This window comes from Tyto alba, unplaced genomic scaffold (assembly GCF_018691265.1).
Source record: "Tyto alba isolate M040663 unplaced genomic scaffold, T.alba_DEE_v4.0 Super-Scaffold_33, whole genome shotgun sequence".
NCBI lineage: Eukaryota > Metazoa > Chordata > Aves > Strigiformes > Tytonidae > Tyto > Tyto alba.
The window spans coordinates 10,394,093-10,409,601 of record NW_024881308.1 but is presented as its reverse complement, the minus strand read 5'-3'; the positions used below and the strand labels follow the sequence as shown (position 1 = coordinate 10,409,601).

The following is a 15,509-nucleotide window of genomic DNA, read 5'->3' as shown; positions in this document are numbered from 1 at the left end:
CGACTGAGCTGAGTACTGTAGAGATCTCTAATAGGGCCCTTTTTCTCAGAATAACTATATTGGCAGACTGTGTACTGCAAGGTGTAATTTCCACTCAGAAAAGGTCCATTTCCACTATAGTTTTCTCTTGAGGTCTGGCTACCCTACAGTAACAGCCATAAAGTGAGGAATTCCCAAGCCAATAGCTAGCTCAAGTCCTGGTAGCAGCATAATTCTGGCACCGTGATGCTCAGAGCAGAGTAATTCACACATTTTGGGGGACTGCCTTTTGCAGCCTCCCCAGTCCTCACGCTAATGTCTTTAGTCTGCTGTTCATACTAATGCTAGTTAATTTAAAACTAGTTCAGACATATGAGAGTTTACACTGCAGCTCTGGCCACAGCATGAATATATGTTTAAGGAGCACAGTAAAGGCCCTGACATTGGACCATCCCCTTGTGCTTTCTACCTGTGCGATGAACTCAGTCCTTAGCAACTCTTACCTGAAGCACTGGGGATGAAATTATGTCTTCATGTGTTTGCATCTGTTCAACCTCTTTCACCTGCAAATCTTCACAAATCTCAACCAGTGCCTAAATGTACTTTGTGATGTTCCACCTCTCACGGGTGATGCTGGGGCAGAAGGTTCCTGGAGGTGTGGAAAGTGCCTTCAAATGGCATCAGAGCCTGTACAAACCATGCTGTCCACCTGGTGCTGGTCACTGCCTTGCCCAGCAGATGCTCTTGGAGCACTCCTGCCTTGTTGCAGATGGAGCAGGCCATGAATTCCTGTAAGATAGGATCTTAACAAGCACTTACAGGCTCTGAAACAAACTGTGCTTGTTGGTGAGAAGGAATGTGGCAGGACTTCTTTGATAAAACCCAGGCTCCTGCTTACAGATACACTTTTTTGTTTAGCCTCTATTCTGGCGATAGATGGATTATTGCTCTGGCTGCTGAAAGAGATTGACTTTTAATTTTACATTGATATGGTAGTTTACTGGATTACTCTTCTGCCTGCAGAAGATGGTCCTAAGGTATTCTGATAACATCCACAGTTATGTTACACAGGTCAACCACTCAGGTGTCTAAGAAGAGGTAGCTTGTCCTAGGATTAAAGACAGGGACTCAGAAATTAAATTTAGTTCTATTTCAGTCTATTGTGAACCTTAGGCAAGTCAGTTATTCTCCATGTGCCTCAGTTTTTACATATTCTGCTCAGAGAACACAAGCACAGGCTGATAGCAAGTAGAAATTTAGACCCATAGCACTATAGTTGACACTATTGACACAAGGATAGCCACAGCAAGAACTAGGAGTAATTTACTTTGAAAATAGCAGTGTGTATCTCAAAGGCTGCCTGCAGACCTGCTCAGTACATATATGGCTTCTTATTTGTGATGAATTGTTTGCAGTTGCAAAGGTCACAAAAGTCATTGCTGTGGTTAAAATGGAAGAGTGTTAACTAATGCTATAAAAGCTATTGGAAAATGAGATATAAAGCATGAGTTTAAAGCCCCGTGGTTCCATAAGAGATGAAGAAATACCACTGCTCTTTTATCTAACTAAGCCACTCCCACATGTATGTGCAATCCTGCAGTTTAAAGTCATTCATGCCTCATTAATCAAAATCTAATAGCTATATTATTTACAGGGTGGGATACATCAGGCCCAATGTGGATGTCTTGACAGGAAGGGCTACACCTGAGCTAGTCACCCCAGATTCCCTTTAAAGGCACTGAGTAGACGTGAGCAGATCTGAGAGCCCCTTAGGATCTAGGATATGTCAGCTGATGTGAGCCCTGAAAGTTCCTGGGTTTTTTTCATAGACTGTAAATAGATGCAAATCTAGGTAAGATAATTCATTTCAAAGTGTCTGTTTTGAGATATTTTGTGGAGATAATGGCGTAAAATGACATTTTTAAAATCAGAATTAACAGAATTGCCAACTGTAAACTGAGGTTGTAGTCTCTGTCCTCAGCCAGAAAGTTGACTAGCAGCATGGTTGGTCTGATATAACGTTGAGTATGGTCTCTGCAAATAGAATAACTTATTTCTGTATTAATGAAGATGCTCCCCAGGAGAATTTAACTTTCTGGAATAATTAAAAATATTATTTCCAAATTGCCTGCAGTGTCTGTTCTGGCCTACTTCCCCAAGTAAATAAACTTTTATGTAATAAATAACATTTGGAATCAAGAATAGCTATTTTATGTGTCCCAACTTAATTTTCCTTCATTATTCATGGAAATGTAGCAAGTCTATTGCCTGTCCTCACCCTCCTCCATTTAAAGATACACTGATCCTCCCTTTTTGCTGCAGAAAGCAGAAAACCCTTTCAGGAAGCTTCTTGCGGCAGCAAACGTAAATGACCAAAGGCAGGATAAGAGGTCATCAGTGCTCTAGAGAGAAATCCTTGTGATTGTTACGTATGCATTGCACTGAAGGCAAGAGGGAACTTTGTCTAGGCAAAGACCTTAAGGTCTTTATTCTGTTATTTATGTTCTGGGAAAAAAAAAAAAGGATTACTACAGGTTGGCTAAAGTGGGGGGAGGTTGTTTTTTTGGGTTGTTTTTCTTTTTTAGGAATAAAAAGGGTAACAAAGAGGTTGCTGTTGTAGCATAAATTTTCTTTTTTTTCTGAATGTGTTTAAAGTACTTATTGAAATAGAAGTGCAAAATAGATCTTATCACAATACATCTTCATACACTCTGGACTGAGTTTCTATCCTATAATGTTAAGACAGACCACACTGCTTCCTCCCCTCCATTTCTGCAGCCTCTTACACAAATAGTCTCAAGCATAAACATGCAACAGACTGCACAGCAGCAGCATGTTCCAGAAAGGGAATTTTTCCCACAATTTGTGACAAATAATGAATTGTCATGGAGTGGTTTAGTTTTCTATCATGCTGCTGCTGCTACATACTGATTTTCTGTGGTTTTATAGGAAAATCAGAGACTGAAACAGGTCCTTGCAAAATAACACCACACACAGGATCAAGCTGATACTGTTGTGCTTCAAGTAACAAATCTACAAGCTGCAGAAAACCACAAATCCGCCCAATCTATCTTTAGAACAAAAGTCACATCCTTTCATTGTTTTCATTGAACTTATGCAATGAAAAATGACATTTAAATTTGGGCACTTTGAAATTCTGGAGTTTATTTTATGCTTTTCTGTTAAGCTCTGTGGCTTATATGGTACTCAGGAGAATACTGTGTTGAACCCTGTAACATGCTTTTTAATTAAACATGTGCATACTACTCCTTTTGTTTCTTTTATATAACTAATTGCAACTAAACCTTAATCTAATAGCCACAAATCTTGTAATTTTTTTCTCATTGAGATAGTTTTGTCTCATTTTTAAATCTAGATAGAAACAGGGGATCATACCTTAAAAAACATATTTCAGAATCAAGGTTTGTTCTGAATGACCTGCCAGTGCTGCAGCCTCAGGGTCTGGTCTGATTGTCCCGGCTGGGAAGAGTGGGCACCAAGAAGATCCATTACTTAGATGTGTAAAGAGAGAAGGCATAAACTGGAAAGGCAAAAATTGCAAAAAATGGATGCTGATGATAAAATATAAAAATATATCCATAAAGTTGAGTGCATTTTAATTATTCACAGTAGATGCACTTAGTATGATTGTTAAATAGAAAGGAGGTCCCACTAGATTTCATAAGACAGATTTGCCTCTGAAAAGCAAGCAAAAGCTCTTTCCTAGAAAACTGCAGTGGCAGGGCTGATAGCACTGTCTTGTTTACTGGCTGATATGATCTCTGGTCCACTGAGACCTCATTCATATTTCTCAGGCCTTAATGGGAAAATTGACTTGCAAGAGACAATCACTTCACAGAGAAAAGCACTAGCAAAAGTCTGCCTTGGAGATGTGGGCATTTCAAAATGTTGGTAGAGCTTCTGAAATGTCTGAGTTTGTTTCAGTGTTGTAAAGAGTATCCTTAAATGAAACCTTGCATTTTTTGATTTAAGTGTGTTTTCATATTGAATTAATGCTTCAAACAGGAATCGAGTTAGAAGTCCTATAATCCTTTGTTATTTTAGTCAGTGAAGGGTGATGGAGGGACAAGCAGTTCGGAAGAGGTAAATGGCCCAAGCCCCAGTCACCAAGTAAGTGCCTGGATTTTTTCATCTTTTGGTGATGGGTTGTTGTCACCTACTTCCATACAATTCTAGCTTTTGAAATGTAAAAATCACTGAAACAGAAGTGCTACATGCTCACTGAGCTTCATATATTTACATATTTCTTTACTGATCTATTTATTTTACCAATTCATACTATTAAACAAGATTTTAAAGGGTCACTATCAGATTTTTTAAAAATTTTTTTTCCATGTGTGTTCTCTTCTTAAAATAATTAGTGGTTTATGCTCAATTTTATTCCTATCCCTTGCTATTATTTTACTTTCTGCATGTACCTTGGCTTAGGTAGTGAAACTAAATACACACAGCTAGCATAATTCTTACTTTGCTGATTTGTCTGCTGAGGAAATGATCATTTAGGTGGAAACTCTATAAAAGAAAAACGAAAGAATGAAATCTGCTCACAGCAATTTAACAAAAGCCATGAAAATATTTTTTTCTTACTCTTTTCATTTCTTTCATTCAGTGTTCATAAAAGCTCAACTAAAACTTTGGATGTGACCTTTACATTATATTCTTTATGGCTTTAAAAATATTTCAGAAAAATCACATTTTCATTAGAAATACAAATACTGTTACCATTTCTGAGAGTCAAGCCTTCATCTGTTTCAAGTCAAGATATCCAGAATAATTACATTCAGTAATGAGAGATAAAACACAGGTTCTGTGTATAGACATAGGGTTTCCTTTAACCTGAGAGCAAAACTGAAGTTGTATTGAAAACTGACCTTTCAGAATTTCCTCTGTTTCTTTAATCAATAGTAAAATTATTTTTCACTCTTCCTATTTGCATGATGTCTTATGATGTTAAGGTCAATCTTTATGAATTATTTCTATAAAAGCATCCCAAATATAAAAGGTCTTGGCTTGTGACATTTATTCCTTATTTCACACACATTTGTGAAATGATCTGGGTAAGTGACAAAAAGTTACAGCCCTGGATCTACTTTTTATTATTTTAATTAGCAACCAGTTTCCTTCCATTTTTTAAAATCAACTTATTAGTCTTCCTTCTCTCAGTTGCACTGGTGTAAATTAGCACAGTTTTATTATACAGAAGAGCTCAAGGAAGATTGTAGCTGCTGTTGACTTTTTCCTTTTTTAGAATTTCTGTAAAATGATCTCCTTAAATTATGCCATCACATCTCTGGAATGCTGTGATTCTTCATTGCTTTTCATCACTGCCATTCTGTATGCTACAGAAATGCATTACAACACTGATCCAAAATCTGTGGAAATGTAGGGGTCTGCCTTTTGCACTTAAACAACAGCCTTGGATTAAGGTCTCCTGTAACATGATGGGGAAAAATACTATCCTGTTAATCTTTATTTTAGTGGCACTGTTCATGTTGAGAGAGTAAAAGCAATCTGTCAGGTGCAGATCACCCTTTAGAATAAGAAACATTAACATGTTTCATTATTCATAGGCTTCGCTTTGTATTTCCTCAGCTGCTCCCATCAATATAAAATATGCCAATTTCCTGCCTTTCAAGGTTAATATGAAACACCTCAAAGAGATTATCTGATTGGAATTTTTTTCTTATTTTGCCTGGAAAATGTATTGTGAATATTTTTTTTAAGTGTTTGGTTTGACTAACATCAAAGGCTGAAACCTGCTTACACAAATAGTCCTGTTGCATCCAGTTCATATTTGGCTGCAATACTGTAACTACCAGGCACCTACACAACCAAACACGTGTGGTGAGGAAGACTCTACTCTAATTTTACACCCACAGAGTAAACCCACAGATTCCACAGAGTGTTAACGAGGGTTAGCAGTTGTTCTGGCACCTTTGAACTCAGATGTATCCAGTCTCATAGCAGTATTTTGGGTGCTGTGGTTATTTTTGAATTGAATGTGCACATTTGCAATTGTATCAAACAGAAACATTTCAAAAGTAAGCTAAAGCAAATAAGAGTAAGAAAGATCTTGTCAAACTAACCGATGGGTTCAGCCACTGAGAGCTTCCCGTCTTGATAGTTAAAATGAGTCAGAAAGAAAGAGACAGAATTAAATTCGGGTTTATGAAGTTCTGTTTGTCCTTGTACTGGGAGGGCTCCTGCATCACTTGGGCACGCAGAAGTGCATCCACGCAGGTGTCTGTCCTCGAGCGAGGTGGACGAGGTGCAGGCAGTGTGTAGTGTCTGTGCAGCCCCAGGCAACAGTTCTCCTGTACTCTGACCATATTGAATTTGCATTAATAAAGTACTGACGCTCAGATGGTGCCTGCCTGTGGTGTGTGGGGCTACTGATCACCTGCATCTCCAGGTTTCATGTGCTGTCTTCCTGCAGAACTAGAGCAAAGACTAGCTTCATGACTGCATTTTTGAAGTCTAAAAGCAGACAAATCCAGATGTAAGCAAATATATACCCACATATGTCTGTCCTTTGCAAAAGGAAGTAATTAAATACAAGCACATATTTTGTTGAGGACTTAAGCTAACTGGTCAAGATCAAATCTACTGAATGATTGCAGGTTCTATAATTTAAATGTGGGGTTTTTAAGATTAGGTGGGGAAGAAAGGTGAATCAAGTGAAAAAGGTCAGTGGTAGTATTGCTACCCCCTCTCATTCTTGTTTCCCCAAAATTAGAGTGGCTTGAAGGGTTTTTTTAAATAGATATGAGAGGTGTATTTGCATACTGTTTCTCCAGAGTTTCTGCTTTCAGGTTTTTCTCTGAAATGATGTATGAAAATGTATTTGTTTTTAATGAAAGCTAAGATTTTCACATAAGTGTATAACCCTAGGCCTTTAGAAGAATGCCAGATATTTCAAGACTAATGTTAAAATTCCCAAAGTTGCAAAAATTGCGCAGTATTAAGCTCTGGGCTGTGCCCTGAGGGCAGATATAAGATTTCCATCTTTTCAACATGGCAAATTTGTGTACTATTTTAATTATTATGTTAATAAATAAGGCAATTTATTTTTTTTGCTTAAGAAAAAAGAAAATACCATTTGCAAACAGATCACCTAGCAAAAACGTATACAGTCATTTACTACTCTGCAAACGGAGTTTCATTGTCTTATCCTTTGTTTGCCAGGTCTGATTTTTCTTCTGTGAACTACAAAAATATCACATACTTCTCTGAATTTCAGAATTTTTTCCCTTACTATAACTAGGTGCTCTGTCATTCCATTTGTCTTCGGAATATTTGCTATTTCTTCTTTTGCACTTGTACATGAAATTTTCTGTGATGCTGTGACCTTCCATAGCCAAACCCTATGCTGTTAATTTTTTGGTGGAGTGTTGCAGTTTTATAGCAAAGCTGGTTTTATCCTTTGCTTTATGGTGTCTTTTACTTCTTTTCTCTCCCAAATCTTTCCCTTGCACTTTTTGGGTGCTTTCACATCCTAGGATGCAAAAGCTGGGGGAGTCTCAGTTGGCAGTGCATGCTTGTAACTCTGCATCTTTCCATGCATGTTCTCTGCCTCCTAAAGCAGTTTCAGCATAGACATATAGATAAATAAAGCAAGTCTATGCAGGGATGGTTTGATCTTGCAGTCTTTGCTCATGGAAGTAATTCTATCGGCTCCCTGGGAGTCCTTCCCTAAATCAAGGCTGCAGGAGTTCATCTCAGTCTGTAAATGAAAACCTGTTGGACAGCAGGATTTCTCCCTGCCAGGTGGCCTTTCATTTTTTAATATATTTATGGATCGCCTTCCAAAATGTTTACATTTCACACTAAAAATAACCATTGTTTGAAACTGCTTTAGACATTAAACTCCACAGAGAGGCCAGTTGCCCCAGCTGAAAGTGAACCTGTGGGCCAAAAGAGCAAAGAGAGTTCAAAAGACAAGAAGTCTACAGTGGAGCTGAGCAAGCAGAAAGGCAGCAAACAGGAAACCAGGGAGCAGCCAGACTCCAGGGAGCATCAAGCAGCGGAGACCGACTCCATCCAGAACGGAGGAGACGCTTCAAAGGAACCCTCCTTCAAGAAGACAGAGAAGAGGCAGTCACTTGGAGGGTTTTTTAAGGGTCTTGTACGTTAACTTGCTCTTATCTTTTTAGTCATTTTTCATCTGATTTAAGCACTCAGCCTGCAAGCTGTTAACCACGTGGGATTTGTGCTCAGATGGAGTGCAACTTCACAAGCAGCTTGCAGGACTAAAGCCAAACAACACCAAGTTTTTGGGCAAAGGCAAGAAAACTTGGGCCTCAGGGTACTGATTCACAGGCAGGTATGGTTTACTATGGGAGAGCTATAATTGTTCCCACACCCCTGTTTTAGAGGTTCATGCCTTGGCTACTGGGATGACTCAACTGTTCTTGTAGCAGGTACTGAACCACCTACAAATTATGGTCTGTTTATTAAGGAAAAGTGAAGGTGGTGCTGGTTTACCAGAGTAACCTGCCTGCCGTGATGGTGGTTCAGCTGCTGTTTTGGAGCAGCTGGGACACCCCTGCAAGGCGGGAAATCCCTGCCAAGAAAAAATCAAGGTAGACCACTGGGTGGGTGGGAACCAGCATAGTGGTTACAAGATGAGAGCCTCATGTAAGCAATTGGTTACAGACTAGTTAAAGCACACAAAAAAATGCACATGGAATTTTTTCTTCCTGCTTTTTTTGTTAAATCTTACCCTAAATTTGCTATGCCCCCTTCACTGAAACCTGAAATGTAGTAATGAAAGAATTCAGCATACTAAAAATCTGAGTGTCTGTAAGGCTTGGTGTTACTGATGCAACTAGTCGTTGCTCAAAGCATTAAATAAATGAAAACTGTTTTTTTCCCCTTGTCCCTATTCAGGGGCCAATGTAGAAACAAAAGCACAGGTTAGACATGGGACTGCCTCTCAAGTCTTGGCAAGAGGACAGATTTCCATTGCCTTTTATAGATAAATTGGAAGGATGCAGTTTGCTTTCTTTCCTCACATTGCCATAACAGTAATGAATCCACTGAGCTATGGGGTCATTTTTAACACCTTTTGGAAATCTTGTGTGTAAACTGAGCTTCATCACAAATTTCAAGTGATGTAAAGAACCTAAACAGATGTGACTTACCTGAAATGATTCCTAGTGAATCTGGCTCCCTTGAGAGACATATAGCTTTTTTTCCTTCCTCCCTACCTTACTTCTAAGGCTGTCAGGAAAGAAAAAGAGCTAGGCAAACTCCAGATCTAAAAGAAGAAAAATCAAGCAATATAGATTGAAATGGTAATGTAAATTTGAAAATTAGGCCTGTTAGGACATCAGGTTATACATTAGGCTGCCATGCAGACCAGTATGACTCATTCAGAGGCAGATGTTTTTCCACATCATAAGGAGTGTTTAATTTGCACACATTTCACAGAATTACTATGTATCCTACAGAGAGCAATTTGCATTACCAAAATAATTACATATTAGAAGGGGAATTAAGAACAAATAACTTTCTGCAATATTGATTAGCAACTGTTCAGCCCCTTCTGCTTTCTGTTTCACCCCATTGTTCTGGGGTAAAATCCTGGTCCACTTTGAATCATCAAGTGCATGCATGCCCATGTGCACTTTTCTTTCCTCACCCTCCAAATTCTGCATGAAATGTTCATTGTGCACAACATCAGTGCATGTGCATAACACCTGATTCACACTCACTAGGTGTTGTATTCTGCTCTGGGTATTGGCAACCTCCCCTAGCTGTGAAACCAGGAGTTGTGTTATTTCAAACCACATAGATGATGATAGCCAATCTCTTACATCAAATGGAGAAGAGGAAGACAGCCGCATTTTTCTGCCTTAGGTTATCTAGAAATGGGACACATGTTAACTATCTCTATTATTTCTAGAGATAATTAATATTTGTTTCCCTGGTCTGGTCATTTGTTGAAACGAAGCACTGAGAGCCCTCCTTTGTCAAAATTCTCACTTTAGCTACTGTGTGAGAAAGGGTTTTTCTGTTGACAACTGCACTTTATCTTGTACGGTGTCATTCATCCAAGCTGTATCTAAAAATCTTTCATAGAGTTTAGCAATAGATACAAATTTAGAATTATTCCAGAAAGGGAGATAGAAGGAAGTGTAAGCTAGCAAGGAAACACGCTTTCAAATGCAAGTTCATGAAAGACACAGAAAGAGCAGGAAAGGTGTCTCTGATTCAAAGAGAAAGAAAAAACCTTTTTGTTCAAGAGACAAGATTTTGAAGAGGTAGAAAGACAATTTGGGGAAGAAAAATGCAGAATAAATGTAGAGGAAGTAGAGATGTTCTGTGAGATATTTTTGCTTGCTTGAGTAGTATGCCAGACAGTTTGGCTGTATAGTTCCTTATCTTCTGTTGTAATTATAGAGGCCAACAGTATTCCTACAGCTTCCTTCTTCCATTAACAGAAGAAGGCACTTAAAAAAAAAAAAGTTGTTGATAACAGTATAGCTGATTTGGTCAGTTTATTGTGCTTTTGAACTGGGAGGAAAAGAAAGAAAAAAACATAACAATGAGGTCTGTGTATGGAAAATATCTCACAGAAAATTACTACCTCTTTTTGAATATCTCCAAGAAGATTACCCACACCTAAGAAACCTAGTTCTGCAATGCTTCTAATCTACATGTCTCCTAGTAGATCATACTAAGTCACAGGAAGGTATAATCATTAATCTAAAAGCATTAGATCACACACAAACCAATGCCAGAATTTTCATTTCAAGTTAACAGCTCAAATACCTGGTAACAACTGAGCAGAAATATTAAGCTTTATGCTGATAAAATGGAAGCAGAAGATACTTCATGAGGGATCCAGCAGACCTTACTTGCTCACATAACCTGTGCCCACTGAGCTCCTCCTAAATTCTGGTGAGCTACTTCAACAGGAGCTATTTTAACACCGCTGTGTCCTGAATCTGTCTATTCCTCTGGGAAAGGGCACAGAGTAAGAGGATGTCATAGTGCAGGAATGCAGCTGATGAGAACACTGCAGTTCAGGGCATCTGCCCCCAGTTGGGCTAACAAATGCTGAAACTTTCAATACAAATGGAGCCACTTATTCAAGAAAACAGCGTTACGGCCTGGCTGTGTGGTTTTAACACAAATTATAAGGTCCAGTGGTTGTTCCTATGGTAAACGAGATTAATTTATCAGCTATATAAAATGCAAAGGTATTTAGTGAGTTTTAGAAAGATTAGATTAGAAGGAAAAAGCAAAAAAAAAGATTAATGACATTGTTTTCTGAGCTGTAATAACTCATATTTAAGTTGTCAGAAGCTGGGAGTGCTTAGCATGTGGAAACTATTCTGACCTATTCTGATCAGAGTATCTGGTATACTGACACAAACTTCTCCTGAGCATAAACTGGAAAAAAAATATACTCCAATACCATGACATTCCTTTGCGTGCATTTTCAAGTGCTCTGCCCAAAATAATATGTTCCAGCTTAGCTGTCATAAATGCAGGCAACTTCACTGGACTGAAATGGGTTATGCAAAGTAACTGAGAGCAAGACATGAGCTGGTGGTACCTGTGCTTCTGAATCTGAGGGCAGAGCTGGAATTTGTCTGTTAAAAGGGCAGGAACAAAGTTCTTTATTTCACACTGGACTTGGAAATTCCAGTTTAACAAGAATCATCACCCAGTCTCCCTGTTTAACTTCCTGTTTTAATCAACAGCCACCTTGAAAATGGGTGCAGAAGGGAGACTAGTATAAGCAAATAACATATGACACTTCTGCAAATGTACTAAATGAGTCAAAATGGAGATTATCTCAAATGAACTCCCTTCCTCTACTTCTCCCTCCACTCATTTATAGGAATAATGGCAAATAGTATCATCTTGTTTCCTAGGTCAGTCTAGAAATTTCTTAATATCTTCACACATCAGACAGGAACAGCTACAGTTGACAGACTCCATTACTCTTGTAATGTGGGAAGTCTTTTAACTGATGTATAGGTTTTTAGGGTTGCTGGATAAATTTGGAATGACTAACTTGTTTGGTATTGTTTGATGGATGTTAGAAACCGTTACATTTTTTTTATGTCTTCCATTTGCTGCTACATATAAGTGGCCAAAAAATTTTATTCTGTTCTAGAGCATCTTCCAAACTCAACATCAGTGTAAGCAGAAGCAAACCCATTGCAGCCAGCTGAACTATGTGAGATTACAGTTAGTTTAAGACAGAGGGGATTCTTTTTGTCCATTGTGATTTTTGGCTGCTCTTTTTTATACTTAGATTTTCAAAGGTGTAAAGTTAAAAGAATGCCAATGAAGTGGAGTCTAATCAGTATAAAAAAACCACTGTTTTTACTTCCCCGAAAGGGATGAGGAAGTTGGGATTTTTCATTCGGCCAGTCTGACACAGAATAGTCCTATGGTGACCTGAAGTGATGAGTCAGGTTTCCAGTGTGAAACGTACTGTGTGAAAGGACAATTCTGCACAGTTCCTATTTCCTAGGGAAAGCACGTAGCAGTCACCTTTAGCTTGGTCATGCTGTTTTTTCTGTTTAGCATCGAATGATTTAGGCATCTGGCTATAAAGAGGATTGGCATCCTACACAATGTTAACAGTGACCTCTGAAACAGTTTGTGGATCCATTTTGCTGTCATGTCCTGAAGTTTCTATGGCTCCAAGGCCAGTAAAATTAGGTCAAGGCATCTTAAACTAAAGTCAAATTTTTATCAATTGCTGGGCAAAAATTTAGTTGGTATAGCTAGATCTATGCCTTTCCTTCATCTAAACTGGATTAGTGTCTTGAACTGGTTCCAAACCCAGAATTGTATTTGTAGTGTAAAAAAGCTTTATCACTCTAACATTGTCAAATACCTGTCATGCATAAAAGTATTTAATGTTCCTTTAACTTAGAGCAGACCAAGGCTGGCTATAATACACTATTAATCATGCTTGAAGGACTCTCAGCATGGTTTCAGTGAACCGTTTAGACCAGGGAAATTTTAGAGAAAGTTATGCCAAAACTACAATACTACAAGTACGCAGCGTCATGTCTCTGGTATGGTAGTCCAGTTTCTACAGAGAATTGCTTTCCATACTGACTGGGAAAATTATATTAAAATAATCAACACATTTAGGTAAAATCGCAAGCAGTAACTTTCTGGGATCGTCATGATAGAGATGATGCTCATATACTCATGCATATTAAAGAAAGGGCAAATTAAGAAAAGCAGAGGGGTGAAATGAGTGGAAAATATCTGGTAACAAAACTCTAACATATAATCCCAGATTTAACTGTTCTGAAATATTTAAAAATTTTTATAAATTTCTATATCTTATTCCACAGGGTTCCAAAAGGATGTCTGATGCGGAAGTACAAACAGATCCAGTGTCTATCCTACCTGCTGGGAAATCCAAGTAATGAGTACACTTGGCTGCTGAAGGATCAGCAGCTCTCTGTAAACTCCCTTGCAGTAAAGATGACTCATTATTTTCCTTTACATGGCTGTCATCAAATGCCTGAGGCTAAAACAAACATTGGTGTATCATTTAAGGTATATCATTTACAGGGTTTGTTCATTAGGTGTTAGAAAGCAACTCTAAAGATCATCAAGCAATGTGTAGTATGTTTAAAGAAAGGTCAGGTGGATGGTTTTAAATCTATAGAAGGTAGAGTATGTAAGAAAGGTAAGAAAATGGCAGTGAATTAAATAAATGGCAGAAAAAAATGCATGTGACAAAGGAATGCAGTTTGTGCAGCAAAGCGTGAGCAACAAATCCTCAGCTTTAGAGAGCTTTAAAGCAGCCAGGAAAAAAAAAAAATCTCCTTTGATAAATGTTACACTTAAATGTAAAAACCAAGTCACCTTTTGTGGCTTTCAATAGAGCTGAAATTAGCAAAAAGTCTGCAGTATAATAGAATCAGTGGTTATAAAGTTATGCTTCATATTGTTTATTAATGTAAATTAAAACGCTAAAATGCAAAGGCTTTACGTGATTGAGACAGCTTCTCTCATGTGTTGGTGAGGTAGGATAACAAATTAAAAACTATTTAAGGTTGTAATAGGAACACAAGGGGGCACCCACGTCCCCACCGTAGTCCTAACTCCAAGGCTGTACCTACAATCCTATTATTAATGTTTTTTTCAGATGATAGAAAGCTTAGTTGTTTCATCAGATATTTGTTTATATCCATGCTTGTAATTAATCCTAATAAAAAACAAAATCAAGGTTTTCCAGGCACCTCCCTGCTTCACAAGACTCCTGTAATAACTGTAGTTAATAAATTTTACAGAAAATTAAGATTTCTGTTTATTCAACCCTGGGCTAACCTGAACAGGGAACTGTGAGCCTGACATTTTAATCCACACTAGCATCTGAATTGTACAGTACTGTATATTTTGATCTCCTTATGATTAAATAAACAAATACTTATCCTTTCAAAAATAATTTTCTGCTTTAATCTTAAAACAAAGTTTTGTTATTTGCATCCCTGTTTTCTGATAAATGATGTGACATTAAGACATAAATCAACACATAAAAGCCCTGCTTGTGGAGTGAATAGCTGTCATTCTTTATCTGAGTAAAGATTATAACTGGAAATCAAGCGAGAATTCTGTAAACTCAGCAGAATTACAGTTCTAACTAGTCATAGAAGACAGAAGTAAGAGCCTTATTTCTCCATACAAGCCATTGTAGGTAGGTAGTATTTTTGCACTGGCCTCTGCAAAGGTGTGGACTTACATGGATGACCAAAACTTGCTGCTGGTTCTATGCACATAGAGCACAGACAAAAGATTCTTTAGTTATAATGGTACTTTCTGTTCTCCTCCCTAGCACAATGTGCCTTAGATGCCATATAAAGTGGTATCAATCAAGACTGCTTACAGATTTCAAGCCCGATTCGTAACGACCTACTTCTGCATCTGTGTAGGACCGGTGACTTCTGTGCATTCCCATTTATGGTAGCATGAGAGAAGAATTGGGCTTGTTACATCCAGATTTGCTCCACAAAAAAAAAGTCTTAGGCTTTGTCTACACTACAAGAGTATACAGCTTTAATTAAATCAGTACATGTAAAGCTACATACAGTGAGACAACCACCATGGTTACATGCTGGTATGAAAGTGCCACATGTCAGCATAGTGAGTTCTATCAGAAAAGAAGAATAAGCTATCGTGCTATTTGATTACTTCATACTGCTGTAATGGCCTCTGTATTAAAATAGTATTTAAGCAATTTTCAAATAAAAATATGCTATGCCTAATCAATTATAGGCCATATATATACTACAGACAGTGTAGATATTAATATTATATTATGGATAGATAGGCCTTCTGTGGAAGAGAACAACTCTTCCTTAGTCCACACTTTAGGAGTAGGTCTGCGTTGATTGAATTCTGTATTCCTGAAGCAAACAGGACTGCTGACCATGTGATTTGACCATATCACTTGGCTATGGGGCTAATTTCAGGAATCAGGAAATCCTCTTGGCAGAAAAACAAGAAAAACACTAAGT

The 15,509-nt window shown here is 38.0% G+C and overlaps 1 protein-coding gene across 2 annotated transcripts in view; it reads left to right on the top strand.

Moving 5' to 3' along the window:
- BCAS1 (brain enriched myelin associated protein 1) overlaps nt 1-14,437 on the top strand; it is a 55,511-nt gene extending 41,074 nt beyond the window's left edge. For both annotated transcript variants that reach the window (XM_032993586.2, XM_032993584.2), the window contains 3 exons: nt 4,045-4,110; nt 7,859-8,125; nt 13,338-14,437. In XM_032993586.2, coding sequence (XP_032849477.2) covers nt 4,045-4,110; nt 7,859-8,125; nt 13,338-13,412 — 408 coding nt within the window. In that variant the 3' untranslated portion in view covers nt 13,413-14,437. The remainder of the gene's footprint in view (nt 1-4,044; nt 4,111-7,858; nt 8,126-13,337) is intronic.
- Nucleotides 14,438-15,509: the final 1,072 nt, after the last annotated feature.